This window comes from Protomyctophum bolini (assembly GCF_963924005.1).
Source record: "Protomyctophum bolini genome assembly, chromosome: 4".
NCBI lineage: Eukaryota > Metazoa > Chordata > Actinopteri > Myctophiformes > Myctophidae > Protomyctophum > Protomyctophum bolini.
This window is the reverse complement of record NC_137865.1, coordinates 37,332,284-37,351,121: the sequence shown is the minus strand read 5'-3', so window position 1 is coordinate 37,351,121 and position 18,838 is coordinate 37,332,284. Positions and strand designations below refer to the sequence as shown.

General features: G+C 45.8%; 1 protein-coding gene across 4 annotated transcripts in view; it reads left to right on the top strand.

Annotated features, from left to right (window-relative positions):
* The window catches only part of ndrg4 (NDRG family member 4), a gene marked incomplete at its 5' end in the record, with an annotated part of 64,173 nt that overhangs the window by 40,591 nt on the left and 4,744 nt on the right, over positions 1 to 18,838 (top strand). For all 4 annotated transcript variants that reach the window (XM_080761023.1, XM_080761021.1, XM_080761022.1 and 1 more), the window contains 8 exons: positions 2,693 to 2,798; positions 6,516 to 6,636; positions 7,008 to 7,070; positions 7,646 to 7,706; positions 16,024 to 16,110; positions 16,222 to 16,278; positions 17,319 to 17,422; positions 17,504 to 17,560. In XM_080761023.1, coding sequence (XP_080617149.1) covers positions 2,693 to 2,798; positions 6,516 to 6,636; positions 7,008 to 7,070; positions 7,646 to 7,706; positions 16,024 to 16,110; positions 16,222 to 16,278; positions 17,319 to 17,422; positions 17,504 to 17,560 — 656 coding nt within the window. The remainder of the gene's footprint in view (positions 1 to 2,692; positions 2,799 to 6,515; positions 6,637 to 7,007; positions 7,071 to 7,645; positions 7,707 to 16,023; positions 16,111 to 16,221; positions 16,279 to 17,318; positions 17,423 to 17,503; positions 17,561 to 18,838) is intronic.

Sequence of the window (18,838 nt, the reverse complement as noted above, 5' to 3'; positions counted from 1 at the left end):
AATCTTCAATACCAGCGTATCAATTTGTACAGAGTACAAATGTAACAAGGTTATACATTTTGTATACATGATTCTCTGAGCTGTATTAACACTCAGGACACTGAGTAGAGCAGGACAGCGATTGACAGGGGAGCCGACCAATCAAGTGACGGATAGACGGCACTCCCAACCAATGATCCACGTTCTGCACCACCCCCTCCATCTCTAACGGGCCTATAGGAGGGGATGGGGTGAGGCGTAGCATACTGTGTGTGAAGCTGAGAGTCAGTGCAGCAGCAGCATAGAGGACAGGCAAAGGCAGCAGCATCTATCCATCTATCCTCCAGTAGCCCAGGATCTATACAGTATACTACTAGCCTCTTGACACAGGACAGGTAGTCTGGAATACACGTCTCACTGTCAGCTGCAATAATCTCCCCTTCATTCTCTCTGAGAGAAAAGGTCTACTACATCAACATGCCAGAGTGCTGGGATGGGGTGAGTGAGTTTGTGTGTGTGTGTGTGTGTGTGTGTGTGTGTGTGTGTGTGTGTGTGTGTGTGTGTGTGTGTGTGTGTGTGTGTGTGTGTGTGTGTGTGTGTGTGTGTGTGTGTGTGTGTGTGTGTGTGTGTGTGTGTGTGTGTGTGTGTGTGTGTGTGTGTGTGTGTGTGTGTGTGTGTGTGTGTGTGTGCGTGCATGTGCTGCTGTCTGTGAAACATATATGTACAAGGTATACAGGTTGGTGTGTCTCCTGCTTAATTGAGCATTGCTGTGTAGAGGCTTGTTCAGGATATTGACTGACTCTGAAAGTCAAAGTCAAGTCAGAGCATGAATGTTAATCAAAATAAAACGGAAATGAAGCGAAGCAAAATTATTGTGGTTTGCTGTTAAAGGAATCAGTATTACGTGCTTTATGCTAGTGTGCTCTTATTGTGTTTGTAATGCGGCTGTCGTCGTATGTTAGGTCGGTTGCAGTGTCAATTTCGTTGACTAAAACTGATGAAAAATGTTTTGTCACATTTTAGTCGAATAAAATCTCATGATATGTAGTCGACTAAAACTAGACCAACACTAAGACATTTCAGTTGACAAAAATGTGACTAAATGAACATGTATTCAAAACTGACTAAAACAAAATCAAAATGTTGCTGTCCAAATCGACATTGGTCTGCTGAACCATATGGGTCATATAGCTTGACTTTGGCCCACTGACACACATTTGACGTGCCAACGCAGACAGATGCTGCTGCAGTTTAGCCTACTGTGTGTGCGTGCAAGCGTGCGTGCGTGCACATGCATAACCTACTGTGTGTGTTTGGAAATAATTCTGCATAATTATTCACCTCAACATCCTTCGGAGGAAGGGTCTGCACTCTGCAGTTCGGTTCTGTGTGATAGCATGCACGGATTGCATGCACTTGTGTGTGGGTTTGCGTGTCTGTGTTGATTTTTGACACCAAATCTCACAAAGTGTCGCTATGTGACGCATTGTGAGCTTGTAGATCTGCTATTTTCAGCATGCAACCAATCATACAATGACTTGTTTTTTAGTTATACTCATGGATCTCTTCTCCACTAGTCCCTCCCAAACCTATTAGCCTATAGTTTTTATTTGTTGAAGAAATTGTCAATAGTCTTAATTTTAGTCATCGTAGGTTTTATTTTTGGTGTGATGTCATTATAGGCGAAACCTTACCCATTTTCTTTTAAATAGTGGTTTCATTCTTGATTTTGCACTGTAGCTTCACTGCAGCTTATTGCAAAACCAGGCATAATCCTCAACCTATACCCTGCTGGCCTGCTCTGTGCGTGCGTGCGCGTGAGCATAGTGTTTATGGAAACCAATATCTACAACCTCCATTTTGAGGTGTGAATGCTTAGAAAATGTGTGTCACTGCGAGAGAGGTTTGAATACGAGTCATGTTTTCATATTGAGGCAATTAATATGATGAATATCTCACATACTTATTTGCTAAATATACATTGGCCCACGTCCCATTTAAACTGCTAATAATACAATATGACACCATTAATGTTGACTAAATGAGGAATGTGTAGAACACTTGGATAGCAACCATGATGGAATCTTTTTTCTTTTTCTTATTTCCCAGCTTGAAAATGATTTAGCTCCTACAATTAAAACCACAATGCCACGCTATTATAGCATTCACATTCTGGGCATGTCGTCGGAAATAGCCAATCTGGAAGCTCACAACGCGTTGATTTGCTGTAGACTGTAAAAGCAAGGGGCCAAGTATAGGGTTTAAGTGCTTATGGAACTTCAAAAACGTTGTGAGCTTGTAGACCGTCTATTTTCTGTGCCGTAGCACTTGCCCTAGCCTCGACGACCTTGCAGGCTTATGCAAAGGCTAAAATGTCATTTAGATCATGTTATGAAGACGGATGCCGGGTCATTATTCATCTGGCATCTTATTGTGTTTACAGTTTCAATGTACAGATAATTCTACTCTTAGACGGATGTTAGTTTCTTTATGGTTTACTTATGATCCTAGATGACTATTTATATGCATTCGATGTATTACCTTGTGTTGTTCTTGCTTACTGTAAATCGCTCTGGATTACGAGCGTCTGCTAAATTGTAACATTTCAGCACAGGAACATTATACAACTAGACTAGAGTATAACTCAGGCTTTGAGATAGCACTGTAGTGCACTGTAGAGTGTGAGCATGTGAATGTGCTTTGCTGTTTTCAGGAACATGACATTGAGACCCCCTACGGGATGCTGCACGTGGTGATCCGGGGGGCGCCCAAAGGGAACCGGCCCGCCATCCTCACCTACCACGACGTGGGCCTTAACCGTGAGTAAACTGGATGATGTGAGTGTGACGATGTGTGAGTGCATGCGCGCGTGCACGTGAGGGGGCAACAGGGGTTGACACTAATGGGTGCCCGACTCCCCATGGCAAGTAAATAAAACGTTTGGGCAAGTGGAATTTGCTGCCAGGTTGCCCGACAGGCAAGTGCATTCCGTCTTAATTTAACTTTTACAAAGTGCAGCTGCTAGTTGTACATGAATAGCCAATAATATTCACTCATCCAGTTATCGATTGGATTTAACATTAATTTATTCTACAAGTGCACATTTTACCTATATGGATTTAGTTTTCGGGAAAGTGAGCATGACCTTTGGGCAAGTAGAACATGACCTATAGGCTATGGAGTTGATAATTGGTCTCCATACATGCACAGCATGTCTTTTCCGCCTTAATGCAGCGAATACACGAGTGTGCGCACACACATCCCCGAAGCATGCATGCACACACATATGCGCGCGCGCACACACACACACACACACACACACACACACACAGACACACACACACACACACACACACACACACACACACACACACACACACACACACACACACACTTATCTCACAACGCTTGCCGGCTTGCGTCTCCTATAGTTCAAAAGAATCTACAGTGCTGTAATGCTATAATGTTTTTATTGTTGCATCATCACATACTTCCATGACAACTCTTAAAGGGATCGTGACATAATTTGCCCAAAATATGGACTACTACTGTAAGTATTTATTTACTGAAGTCAGAGGTAATAATAATAACATATACTATTCCCAGCTTGTCAAAAAAATGCCATTTACTATATATTGAAATTAAATTAATATTATGCAGAATCGAGTTCAGCCTTTTGGCCTGCCTTGATGCTGTCGTAATGGCTGATTTTACACTTGCTGAAAATAGCAGATCTACAAGCTCTGTGAACCAGTGCAACCAAGAGTAAACAGACTTAAACTGGATCTCTTGTCCACTAGTCCCTTCCTAACATTTTAGTCTAGTTTATATTTGTTGTCGAAATTGTCAATATATTTAGGTGGCACAGTTGGTAGTGCTGTCGCCTCACGGTTCGATTCCCACTCGGGACGTTGTGGGTGCTGGCGGTGTGTTTCCTCCTCCGTGTCATCAGTGCCCATACCCGAGGCGGGGTTGGCATGTGTTCCCCGTGTCCCCTAGGGTAGGTACCCTCACGAAAAAACATGCAGTAACTGCCTCCCCCTGGCCAGCCGGGGCACCTGAAGGAGGGGAAAGGAACTGGTTGGAATAACGTGTTCCTTCCTTCCACGCGCTACGTCCACCGAGGGAATGCATGCAGGGACTGACCCCTCCTCACAGGACATGCATGTAGGGACTGACCCCTCCTCACAGGACATGCATGCAGGGACTGACCCCTGCTCACAGTTCCATGAACACAGCGGACTTGTCACTGTGTCTAGTGGCTGCCGGTCATATGCCTGCTCCACTTTCCACAAGGCTGTGAGTGAGTGAGTGACAGACACGTACTGGATGAGTGGTCAATAATTCAATAAAGGAGGAGGAGATAATAATATAATAATAGGCAGATAAGGAGAGAGAGAGGAGAGAGGAGAGAGAGAGAGAGAGAGAGAGAGAGGAGAGGGAGAAAGAAAGAATGATAATGAAAAAAACGTGGCACAGAAACAGGAGCGGTGTAAAGAGCAGCGTGTGAGCAGATCGTATCATATGTAGGTCAACAAGGGGGGGTGGCACCGGCGGCTGGAATGGAGATGGGAGGGGGCACAGTGGTGGGAAAAAGTACTCAAATGTTTTACTTTAGGTAAAAGTGTCAATACTGCAATGTACTGTAGAAGAAGACGTACAAGTAAAAGTGAGGAATTTAAAATGTGCTTGAGTAAAAGTACAAAAGTATTGTGCATCGAAATGCAGTAAAAGTAGCCTAGGCTACACATTATACGGAATGTCTCATTTCAAGTTTTGAAATGTATAACAAAAATCTTTTAAAAATGGCAGATCCACAAGCGCATTGTGAGCTTGTCTGTCTGTCTGTCTGTCTGTCATCAGAAGATAGTCATCAGCATTGCATTATAAAAATGCCTTGGAACGGAATAGAGTAAATTAGAATAAAATGCAATGCACTAAAATGATTATTATTGTCATTATTATAAGTATTATAAGTTAAAATAAAATAGAGGGATCTGGCTGCCTTTTAGTCAAATTGTCGTTGCTGCCGCAGCAGCTGCAGGCGTTGGCGATCTGTATTCATAAGACCCACCACTGAAGCACTCGACTGACAGCGATAATGTGTGACGATTGGAAGAAAGAAAGAAGCTGGGGTGAAACAGGGACGGTGCAAAGATGATACGCCTGCTCACTGTGGACTGATCTGATACCGAGCTACCATTCTTCTATACGCTGAAGATTGATTCACTGCTAGAGTGAATTCATGAACACAGACACACTGGCCTACATCTACTACAGCACCATCTGTTCCAGAGAGAGAGAGACACACACAGAGAGAGGGAGAGAGAGAGAGAGAGAGAGAGAGAGAGAGAGAGAGAGAGAGAAGATAGGTTACTGGAAGTGATTGAGTGTGTTGTTGTCATCCTTCTGAATTGTCCCTGACTGACTGACTGACTAACTAGCAGGCTCTTTCTGCTATATGTTCTGCCCTGGTTCTGCCTTATGGTTGTTTATGTTGAATTTACTAAAACATTTAAAACATTAAAACATTTAATTTACCCAGCCACTGGGTTTACATTACTGTTGCCCAGGTTTAAAATAAGAATTGAATACACTGAATATAAAAACGAAGCAACTGAAAAACACGTTATTTCAATGGTAGTGGATGGAGAGAAAAGATTTTTGTCAATATATATAGTCATAGTTTCAGTCATTTTAGCTTAATTCTTGTTTGGTTTTCCTCAGTGAAAAATATAGTCGACGAACGTTTAGTCATAGTTTTTGTCATCTTAGCTTACTTTTTATTTGGTTTTCCTCAGTGAAAAAGTAGTAGTCGTAGTCGGCAAACGTTTTTCGTCGTAAACTGATGCTGTTATATCAGCAGAAAGACTATCCTGCTTCCTGGCAGAGGATCAGATATGCAGATGGTCATCTCACTGGGCCTGCTGTATTATGTTTAATGGATCAGATATGCAGAGGGTCATCTTCACAATGCTCTCTCTGGGCCTGCTGTATTATGTTTAATGTGATTATTATATCTCTGCTCTTTCCTTCCTCCCATCTCCCCTTTTTGTCTCTCTTCCGTCGTAACTTCTAATCTCCGTTGATTTCTTCCCTCGTTCCCTGCTCACACATCCCCTCGGACCCTCGTTCACCTCCATCTTCTGCTCCATCCTCTCCCTGCTTCTCCTCCACCCTCTGAACGTCTCTGTCCACACCACCTCCTCTCCAAGGTTATTAGAGTTAAACAAAACGAAATAACGAAACAATTATAAGCTTTTTTTTTTGGATGATCTTAATCTATTTATTTAGCTGTACCAGTTTTACAGCAGCTGCTGGCACCACCATGTGGAATCTCGTCGTGACTTCACTTGTTTAGAACAATGACAACAAAAATATTAGCATTTAATAAAAAATAAAATAAACTAATCTCCTCTAGAAAAGTATTTTATTTATTTATGTCAAAACAAACTAAAACTAAACTAAAATGAATAATCCCAAACTATTATAACCTTGCGCCTCTCTCTCTTTCTCTCTCTCTCTCTCACATGCAGACAAGCTGTGCTTCAACAGTTTCTTCCACAACGATGACATGCAGGAGATCACCAAGCACTTTGTGGTGTGTCACATAGACGCCCCAGGACAGCAGACTGGAGCCTCACAGTTACCACAGGGGTATGGGAGCGCATGTGCACGCACGCACGCATGCACGCACCATTGATTGATTGATTGATTGAAGACTTTATTAACAGTTTGCAGAAAAAGGCACAGGAAATGTAATACAAGGTCTGCAAAGAGGATTTAAAACCCAAGAATGCCTATGGAATGTTTCCATCCTTCATATTCAATTAATCTGAACATTTAATATCATATAAATATACTATGCAAGATCATCATACATGGTAAATGGTGCATTTATATAGCTTTACATAGATTGTAACACACACACACACACACACACACACACACACACACACACACACACACACACACACACACACACACACACACACACACACTGAGCTGCGTGTGTTGTGTGTCCACAGGTACCAGTACCCCACCATGGACCAGCTGTCTGGCATGCTTCCCAGCGTGGTGCAGCACTTCGGGTGGGTGGATCTCACACATTTGACCAAATGATCATGTTATCTGGGTAATCCATATAGCCTACAGTATATGGTTTATATTATCGTAGGCTATATGGGAGTACCCAGATAACATAACAGTATATGGTTTATATTATCATGTTATCTGGGTACTCCCATATAGCCTACAACAGTATATTGTTTGCTGCATGTCATTCTGCCATACTCTCTTTATCAGTTTCCATGGTTTGCCGTTTCCTGTATTGAAAACAAATCCATTTACAATTTACAATTTAGGCATCTAGCAGACGCTCTTAATCCAGAGCGATTTACAGTAAGCAAGAACACAAAAAACATGGTAATAAATTCAAAACATAAAAAAAGTCATCATGAATCCTATGTAAGCTCAAGAACCTAACAGTGGAATATCTATCTAAGGTAATGTGTATAGTATACACTATAGAGTGCTATGTCTACATAAAGTGCTATTTAAGTTACATAAATTGAGTCTGCATACTGTACGCCTGTAGGAAGTTGAGGCCAGGGCAAGTACTACATAGATTGTACTCAATCAACTGACGGGGCGATGTGTGTTTCAGATTCAAGAGTGTCATTGGGATCGGAGTCGGCGCCGGAGCTTACATCCTGGCCAAGTTCGCTGTAAGTACTGTACACTAACACTACCCTAAAACCTCCACAGCATGGCTGTCAGGTCTGGGATGTACAGTACCCTCACAACCTGGGAGGTACCCTCACAACCTGGGATGTACCCTCACAACCTGGGATGTACCCTCACAACCTGGGAGGTACCCTCACAACCTGGGATGTACCCTCACAACCTGGGAGGTACCCTCACAACCTGGGATGTACCCTCACAACCTGTGAGGGTGAGGGTTCACAACCTGAACCCTCCACAGCATGGCTGTCAAGCCTGGGATGTACCCTCACTACCCTGAACCCTCCACAGCATGGCTGTCAAGCCTGAGTTCTATTTCGTCCCTGCTGACCGCCAGAGGCGGTGCTTTAAGCATGAATATGTCCTTCGCGCATGCGTCGTCGAGTGTTGTATACAAACAAAGTCAATTTTGACCCCGTGATGACCCGAAGTAGTCTATATCTTCCGGCAGTCTGCAGGGGATCAGTCTCTAATTTTTCTCGCGCGTCGTGGTGAGAAATTTGCACTGGGCTGCGAGGTATTGCTATGCAATACAATATGCAGCTACGGTGTCTGTACCTGGTCGCCGGTAGTTCTGTGACGGCGTGACTGCCTGTCGGAGTAGCGTTTGTTCGCCCTCCAGGAACTGCGACTATGGTTTTCTATCTCCTCGATGAATGGAGTTTATTTCGCGGATTCACGTGGACGCAGGAGCGTCCAATCTCTCTCGCCGGTAAGGAAGGCTAACCCCCCTCGGACAAAAGGTACGTTATCGTTTAAAGTGGTGCTATCCCCGCTAAACAGACGTCCAAATGATATGATATATTTTATCATGGCATAACCTCTTGTGAGTATAGGCTGCGTTTGCGCCGCCTCCCTGCTCTGCAGACGAGGCTTGTTCGACTGCGAACGCTAACAGACGTTCAAATCATATGATATATTTTATCATGGCATAACCTCTTGTGAGTATAGGCTGCGTTTGCGCCGCCTCCCTGCTCTGCATACAAGTTTTGTTCGACTGTGAACGCTAGCGCTTATTATAGCGTTTTTCCCAAGTGCTCAAAGCGCTTTACAATGATTCATTCATTCATACATTGGGAGGTATAAGTGACTATAAGACTTGCCGAAGGATAAGAACACTGTCATATTACCTTCGTTTGATAAACACGCTACTTTCAAGCTTTGGTTAGCCCCTGCTGATGTCAAGCATTGTCGCTACATTCTCTCAGCAGTCGGCATATAACTTATGACTTAAGTTAGTTAAGGCTAACCGGCATTTTCTGTTTGACAAGCCTTGCTGGCCAAAGCCATATACCGATATTGGCAGCATTCAAGCTTAACTGCTTTGCGAATAGCTTGTATTCTTGTTGTTATTATTAGCCCGGTACAGGAGCAACTACCTGCGTCCTCCCAGGGTATTGATGTTGCTACCAGTATAGTCTGTAGCTAAATAGCTATTGGTGTACATAGCCTGTCTGGTTGTTAACCCAGCTGGCCCCCAGCAGTGGGCCTAGCTGAAGCTGCTACCAGTATGTATTATTATACAGTATTATTTTGTATCTTATTTTAATGTGAAGCACTTTGAGTTACATTTTATGTATGAAAATGTGCTATATAAATAAAGTTTATTATTATGTCTGGAGCCCAAAGCTCCATTAACAGTTTTTTTGCATATACAGTGGGTGCAACTTGGTTTGTCCACCTGTAGGTCCCATTAACCCAGCTGGTCCCCAGCACAGGGTATCTGGCGCTGCTGCCAGCGTAGCTCACAGCAGCTACCAGTAGTTTAAAGTTAAAGCTGTTTATGAACAGGCTATAGCTTGTCTTGTTTTTGTAGCCCAGCTGGTCTCCAGCATAGATCTCTAACTGGCGCTGCTACCTGTAGTTGTAGCCCAAGCGCTTATTATACTATCTAAGATAAAAAAAGCTATCTGTGTATAGCTTGCTTTACTGTTTGTTGGCCCAGCTGGTACAGGGCAGGCAGCGTATGCGCTCCGCTCCTCCAGCATACGGCCAGCTTGATGTTACTTACTACTAATGTTTGTTAGCTCAAGCATTTATTAACAGCTATCGGTGTATAGCTTGTTCTGTTCATTAGCTGCAGCTGATACAGGCAGCGTACGCGCTCCCTTCCTTCGGCAGGTGGCCCCTATTGGTGGAGCTATCGGTTGTAGCCTTTTCTCCAAAACTAGCTTGTGTCGGTTTATTTAACCAAACTTCTGGCTGGGGTAGGCAGTGTTAGTGCTCCCTCCTCCCAGCATGAATGCGTAGTAGTGCACACTTGACTAGTGTATTGGAAGTGTCTTTTGTTTCGCTCTGGACTAGCAAACATAAATTACAATAGTCTGGTTGCCCTTTTAGGGCAACCACACTAATAATAATGCACTTGGAGTTTGGATAAATGTCATAGTGCTGGGATAAGCGTTCGCATAGGAAACACTACAGCTGCTACATAGCAGCGTCCAAACCTTGACTGGAGGCTACTTTATTATCATAATTTATAAGTAAGCCTCCGCCGGGGGTACAGGTAGCGTACAAGCTCCCCTCCCCCACCGCGACCATGCAGGTCGCACAGTATCTAACAGCAACGTTTGTGTGCTGTTTCTATGATGCACTTTACATCTGGTTGAATCTCAAAGTGCTACAATGAGCATTTGCATAAAACGTAAATGCATGCTGCGGCAGGTATTAAGTCATTAGATGCCGATCTAAGTTAAAGCCTCTGCTGGTACAGGCAGCGTCCGCGCTCCCTTCCTACAGCATACGGCTCCACCCCTAGCAACCAGTAGCGTCCGCGCCCTGGGCTAGTTGGGACTGGTGTGCACCGGCCGGTCCAAAGGAACCGGTGCCACCACAACGGAGAGTTCCCACTTTTGTACCTCGAAAGCCTCTGCTGGTACAGGCAGCGTACGCGCCTCCTCCCCCCAGCATACGGCCAACACCTAGCAACCAGCAGCGTCCGCGCCCTGGGCTAGTTGGGACTTGTGCGCACCGGCCGGTCCAGAGTAACCGGTGCCACCACAATGGAGAGCTCCCACTTTTGTACCTCGTATGAAGCTCTCCTTCAGCCGTGAGCCAACCTTGGTCCTGCCCCGTGTGCCAGGAGGAAAAGGTCTGACCGCTGGCTACAGCAGATCCGAGAGGGCTCAGCTATCTGCGGAGTTGGCCCACATGAGGTCCATGCTCACTTCGGATGACACCTAGGCACCTCGGAGGGTGCCGAAGCGCCTCCCTCTCTGATGCCACAGCTGACTCGAGGTTGATGTGCTCTCCCCGACAGCTTAAGCTATGCACTTCCATGACTATGAGGAAGATGCAGAAGGCAGTGCCTCCCAGGCATCAGAGCCAGCCTCCCACTTCTCAGCTCATGCGCATAGCCGTGGAACGCATACTAAAGCAGGCAGTCGGCTCCTCCAAGCGCCTACTGCAGACGCGGCTTTGCCGTCTTCGCCGTCCCCCACGCCTGTACCTGAGTCAGCTACAGGCCTGCCGGGCGGACGATCAGGGCTTTCTCCCATCTCTATACCGATGGCGAAATCCTGGCAGCCCTGCCCTGATTGAAAAAAGTGTCCTGAGACAACCCGTTACGACTTGACACTTTAATAGATTGGAACGCACAAGGCGATAAGGGCTGGCCTGGGTTACATGCCAGCCACCAAGCCTGTCACTGCATCCCTCATTGTGTTCTCCAACGAGGCCCGGCGGCGGAACGCTAGGTGACCTCGACCCCAGTACAGGAGCACAGGCAACCTGCTCACTGGGGCCTCCTTTTCACACCTAATAGTGGCAACGTTAATACTGGCTCAGCCACCTTTGGTGTATCACTGGAGGCATTGGCGTCATGTCCTCAGAGCGCGGACGGCTGATGTCCATCATATCTCTAGCCCGTCGCCAAGCCGGGTTTTCACAGTCAAGCTTGACTGATGAGACTAGGCCAACTCTCCGTAGGCTCCCTGAGGAGCCAGGAACACTAGGTGGTTCAGCCGGGCGAGAAGCGCTGGAGCGAACCATCCAGGTGGGGAAGACCAGGCTGCAGCTTGCAGGCCTATGACACATCACGCCTCCCAAAGGGCCGAGCTCCAACACTGATGAAATCATCTTGACTGCCCTCGGAGCTCACGTATCACCGCCGGCCCACACTAGAGGCCAGCGTGTTCCCTGGCGTCCCACGCAGGGACCTGACTGTGACTTTCCGGGCTGTGCAGCGCCTTCTGACGCCAGCCCCCCATATCCGGCGGGTCAAATTGGCCATTTTCAGCAACATGACGAGAGCCCTACTATCAGACCAGGAGTGAGGTGTCCTCCTGCCCAAGGGCGCAACGGAGGCTGTATATCCTCAGTCACACTAAGGGAAGTCCGATCTACATACTTCCTTGTGACGCAAGACAGACGGGTGTCGACATGTCTTGAATCTGATGGGACCCAACAGGTTTATGAAGTTCGTGCCAGTTTACTGGGCCGAACACGGCAATGTGCTGGAGCGGCAAGTGGTGTGCTCCGCTCTACAGCACTTCCTGCCGTACAGGAGAGGCGAGCACATTCTCATACGTTCGGGCAACACCCCGATCGTGTATCACGTAAGTCATCGGGCAGGGCCACGTTTGCTTGGCTGCTGTAGGTGTCTATGGACCCTGACTTGGGCAGCCTCCCCGCCCGATCAGCCTATAGGCAAGTTGTCTGAGTGGAGAGCGGGACTACATGGTAGGCTCTCCCTCCCATCGAAAGCTTCCATGAGGGGAGCGGTACCCCATCCAGTGGTGGTGAACACTAATCAGAGGCTACCTCGGCAGAGCGGAGGTGGACCTCCTCACCCTGGACCTCACTAACCTCCCTGGTTCTCCCTAACGGAGACACCCAGCCCACCGGGCCAGGACGCAAGGATCCGATGGTTTCATAGAACCTGAACGCCACAAATGGCTGTCAGCCTGCTGGACTTCTTAGGCGTCCTGCCACATAGCCAGTATGAACAGAACGACCTACATCGTTCCTGACACACATGGCCCTAAGCAGACCACCGCCCACAGGGCACTATCCTTTTAAATGCGCACGGCCAGAGGCACTGCATATGCCTTGCCACTGCCTCTCTGATACGACCAGCGCCTCAGAGTTACTTAGGAGGGTCACACCATACTGCTGGTTGCCCCCCCCCCCCCCAGCCAAGAAGTACTTGGTCTCCTCTGCTGAACAGACCCAGTCGGAGGACGCCATGGCGTCTCCCCGACAGAGGTCTCCCCAACTGGGAGGCGGTCGGATACGGCATTCAAATGCTCAACGCCCCCAACTGTGCGTTTGGCCACTGGCGGCCCTGAACCGCTGTGTGGAACCAGCCAGGCATGCCACCCTGAATTCAAGGGTGACATCCATGACATCCATCAGGCTACTGTACGATAACCGATGGAACCTATTTCCAACTGAGGCCAGAGCAAAGACCTAGTGCGCTGCTCTGCCTACCTGTCTGGAGTTCCGCAGTCCCTCCTAGACAGGGGCCGATCTCCTACTCTAAAAGCATAAGTAGGGGCAATATCATGTTGATATGCTAGAATCAATATTGCTGTAACGAAGCATGTCCGTGAGCGGCACGTCCTGTCTGTTAGTGACTTGCGTCCGAAGCAAAGCTCAGACGGCCTGAGTGTCTCTGTGGCCGAACAGTGTTCCTCCTGAGGGTGCTGTCACATACACACCTCAACCAGCCTATACGGCTAGCATAGTTTTACCCTCCACCAGGAGAGTGGATGGACGAGCGGGAACTATTGCGCCCAGTGTGGGCCCTGAGAGCCGCTTGTTAGACCTGCCGAATGCTTTCGGCGGTCAGAATGGCTGTTCCGTTGTGACGATGGCCCTTTCAAAGGTAGCGCTCTCTCCAGACAGCGCCCGCCCCACACTGTTGTGGATGCCATCAACCACGTTTATGGGGCGAGTGATCGTACCTTACCATTTGGCGTGAGGTGCCACTCTTAACGGGAGCGTCCCCACATCATGGGCTGCCCCGCGGGAAGTACCCCTGGAATATATCTGTGCCGCTGCCTCATGGGCATCACAGCGAGTTGTCTGTTCCTCTGGGTGAGTGTTGCCACTCCCCACCCGCTGGACGTGGTCCTCTTACGAGACTCCTCCAAGCCTACTCCTTATGGTTTGTGATCAGGATCCCTCGTGACTTGGCTGGCATAAGTCATTCATGCTTAAAGCACCGCCTCTGGCGGTCAGCAGGGACGAAATAGAACGATAGTTACGTATGTAACTACGGTTCTATGAGTCCCGAATGACCGCCAGAGGCACTCTGTCACTCAGAATCCTCGTGTTCGCGCGAGAAAATTCTGTAGAGACTGATCCCCTGCAGACTGCCGGAAGATATAGACTACTTCGGGTCATCACGGGGTTAAAATTGACTTTGTTTGTATACAACACTCGACGACGCATGCGCGAAGGACATATTCATGCTTAAAGCACCGCCTCTGGCGGTCATTCGGGACTCATAGAACCGTAGTTACATACGTAACTATCGGTTTACCCTCACACCTTGAACCCTCCACAGCATAGCTGTCACAGGCCTGGGATGTACCCTCACTACCCTGAACCTTCCACAGCATAGCTGTCAGGCCTGGGATGTACCCTCACTACCCTGAACCCTCCACAGCATGGCTGTCAGGCCTGGGATGTACCCTCCCTACCCTGAACCCTCCACAGCATAGCTGTCAGGCCTGGGATGTACCCTCACTACCCTGAACCCTCCACAGCATGGCTGTCAGGCCTGGGATGTACCCTCCCTACCTGCTAGTGATGTTCAGGCCTGGGGTTTATACCCTCACAACCTCCTATATTAATTAATAATGTCCAGGCCTTACAACTTCTTTCCAAAGGAATTTGAGGACCCCCTCTAAAACGAGATAATGCATCTCAAGGGGCTATCCTTTAAATACATTTCAATAATAAGAATAGTTGTATAGGAAATCCTAAAGGGGCTTATAAGACAACCTCACCGTTTACATTACATACAATTTGCATTTATATATATATATATATTATATGCGTCCGTGCGTGCGTGCGTGTGTATATATTATATAAACAAAAAAATAAAACCCATACGGTAGGATGCCTATCATTCGGGTATTTAATGTATGTATTTGTATTACCGTTCTTTTGTACAGATTGTAAAGAGTCTCACCCTGGATTAGTATAGATTAACAGAGTACTACTACTGTGTTTACGCCAGTAGCGACCACAATCACTGGCTTTTGTCAAACTGCATGGATTGTGGATCCAGGAATAGGCTTGAGAGAGATCTGTGTCAGGGAAGTGGGCTTTAAACACATTATGACCTATATATTATATATATATTATATCGTCTCTGTCAGGTGGAAACCAAAACTGTGACTTTTCAGGATTCAAATAAAAAAATAGAAAAAGTAGCAGATCCGGCAAAGAATCCTTTGCTCGACAGCAGTGTTGATTTTGACAGCAAAGTCTTTTGAATTACATTTTATTCAGTTTAGTCCGATTTTATTCAGTTTTAGTCATCTGAAATGTTTTAGTGTTAGTCTAGTTTAAGTTGACTAAATCTACAGTTGATTTTGTGGACAAAAACATATTTTGGCGTCTTAACACATTTTGTACATAATACGTCCTGAAACGTCATAAGGATTGGAACCGAGAGGTGCCTTAGACGTCTGTGGACGTCCTAGCGACGTCCAAACGACGCGGGGCGAGATAATAATATTCAGAATAATTCCTTTTTTTTTTTTTGGCATTTCGCTTTTCGCTTGCCGTATGCTAACGCTCTGTGAAACTATTAGCTTGTCATTGACTCCCATGTTAGCGCGGCGGAAAGAATGACTCGTATCTCCTCATCCAGGGCGCTCTCCGTGGTGATGAATGGATCGATATGCTGGCGCTGCGTTTCTGCTCCTCATCCGTCTCTCCCGCAAAATATGAACTCTTTTTGTAGCGTATATAAATATATTAAGATGATCGGAGATTGTGATGGCACTTTGTCAGTCAACTTTTTTAAGAAAGTATTTCCGGTTCATGGCTTTCAAAATGGAAGCGATCACTACTCTGGCGATTACTCCGGCGCAAGCAGCGCCTTTATTTTGATGCAGTTCCGGTACTAAATGTGTTAATCAAATCAAATCAACCTTTATTTATACAGCACATGTCACACAACCGTAGTTTATTTACCGTATACAGCACATGCCACACAACCGTAGTTAACCAAAGTGCTGAACAGCCTAGGAAAAATATATCATCTCTCTGAACAATCGTTTAATGTGTTCTACTATCATGCACCATACAGTTTATGCAATTTAACACCGCTCTCTCTGTCAGCTCATCTTCCCTGATCTGGTGGAGGGCTTGGTGCTGCTAAACATCGACCCCAATGGGAAAGGCTGGATCGACTGGGCTGCCGGGAAGGTACCTATCGACTTCATTTAAAAGTCTTGACAATGATATTGCATTGAACATACAGTATAACATATAAACAACAATAATAATAATAACAACAACACATCTTTCTCCCCCTAGCTGACTGGGATGACCAGTGCTCTGCCCGATACAGTGCTGCCACACCTTTTCAGCACGGTAAACTCTTTTAAGATTTACTATGAAATTGTACGTTTTTTGTCAGTCAGTCAGTCAGTGTATCACTCAAAATACCCAAACATGGGATAGCCCCCATATATGGTGCCCAGGTCTCGTGACTTTTTTTTTCATTTCATTTATTTATTTATTCCGAACAACAGAAATGAACAGACAAAGGAAACAAAGGAAGAACTAGATTTATAATAATAATTAAAAAAAACAAGGGATATCTATTATACTTAAAGGACAACTTTAGTTTTTTTCAACCAAGGTTCATGTTTTAGGTTGTTATTAGAGAAAGTTTTAGGGATTTTAGCTGTTTTTGACAGGGGGGCGGGGGCATTCGAACATGGGGCTAAATATTTCGCGATTTTTTAAATTATTATTTACTATAGACCTACTAGACCCCAAGAAATTACATCTGTCCACAAAAGATCACGGGATCTTCTGAATCTGTCAAACTGACATAGTGAACCTATGACACACAGTCCCAGTAGGCCTCCTTCACATTCAGTAGATCCTGTGATCTGTTGTGGCCAGATGTAATTTCTTGGGGTGTAGTAGGACTATAGTAAATAATAAAAAAAGAAATCACTATCAAATTTTGTAAAGAAATACATTTTAGCCCCATGTTCGAATGCCCCGCCCCCCCTGTAAAAATCCCTAAAACGAAATGAATGAAAAACAATTAACACACATCTTTTACTTTCTCTAATAACAACCTAAAACTGAAGCATGAACCGTGGTTGAAAAAAACTAAAGTTGTCCTTTAATTCATGTTCGAAAAAAAGGAGTAGGAAGAAGTGTTAAAAACGTATCGGGTAATACCCCTTCTTTGTGTACCTCAATATATCAGTCAATACATCAGTCTTCAGATATAGGCTTTCTGCCACAGTTTCTGCCACATCACGTGACATCGTCAGTGATGGAGATTCCTGATGTGTGTGTGTGTGTGTGTGTGTGTGTGTGTGGGTGTGTGTGTGCGCGTGTGTGCGTGCGTGCGTGCGTGCGTGTGTGCGTGCGTGCATGCGTGCCTGTAGGAGGAGCTGATGAACAACACGGAGCTGGTGCAGAGCTACAGGCAACAGATCAACAACACCATCAACCAGTTCAACCTGCAGCTCTTCTGGAACATGTACAACAGGTAGACAGTATTACAACTACAGTGTAACATTAATTTTTGTGCTCGATTGGAGGTGAATTTCTTATCTCATGTCCGCCTCAGCCGCAGGGACCTGGATATGAACCGCAGTGGGACTGTCATCAACGCCAAGACATTAAAGTAAGTCCACACACACACACACACACACACACACACACACACACACACACACACACACACACACACACACAGATAGATATACAGTCTCTCTTGTTCTGCGTCTGTGCTGTTATGTGTTTCATAACAGATGATGTAATGCCATGAATACCTGAATTGGGACGCTCTCAGAGTTCTAGTGGCCCTGGACATGAAAGACTTTGAGAAGCCCTATACTGCTCTACAGCCGGGGTTCTCAACGTTTGTTTGGCTGGGGACCCCCGGAAATGCTTTGGCCGTGTCTCTTCGACCCCCCTCCCCACCACCACCAATACAAATTGACTGCTACAATTACCTTAATAATAGAGGAAATACATCACAAATAAATACTGAAACCAGTTATAATCATTAAGGAAAGTTTATGCATGTGTATGTGTAAACTCTTAATTTCCATTTTCCAGCCAATTATTATTCACTTTTTTTTTAATAATCTGGGGACCCCCCCAAAAATAATTTGGCGACCCCCAAGGGGTCGCGACCCCCAGGTTGAGAACCCCTGCTCTACAGGGGCTGTTGTTGCTGTTCCTGTTCCTGTTCTGCTTGTCCACAAACCTGATTGTCTGTCTGGAGGAAGTAGTTATTTCATATCCTGCAGCCCTTGGCCTTGTGCCTGGCTGACAAACCACTGGCCAAATGGCTGCCTCTGAAACGGCCCATGGTTGCGATGGCTATACTATACTATAATACTAATACTACTATAGTAGTAATACTACTATACTTAACCCATTCAACAAATGTCTCCTAAATCATGGCAGTTTTCTGAAAAACCTATGTTTCTATTTCAGTGGTGCTCAACCATTTTCATGTCAAGGACCCCCAGAATTATTTGTATTTGGCCGCGGACCCCCATCTAAAAATATGTTGTTCCAAGGACCCCCCAGAAGCAGAGAGCCCAGGATTACAATAGATTAGCCGTTCCCAAACCTTTTTGGCCATGCACCCCCCTGTTACCTCCCGACCTAGCTGATGCACCCCCCACATGGAAATATAAATTGCATAAGCTATCTAGAGACATGTTTCCTTTTTATCCACATATACTGTATGAACCTGAATATGGGCTGGCATATATGCAGCATAGGCTATATGATGCATTACTTGCCATATATTGGCATAATATGTTAATATATTTAAAATAAAACCATAGCACCACTATTAGACTTTTCATGTCGCCCTAGAAGGTGCATGCACCACAGTTTGGGTACCACTGCAATAGATAATTGACACAGGGGAGACCACTACAAA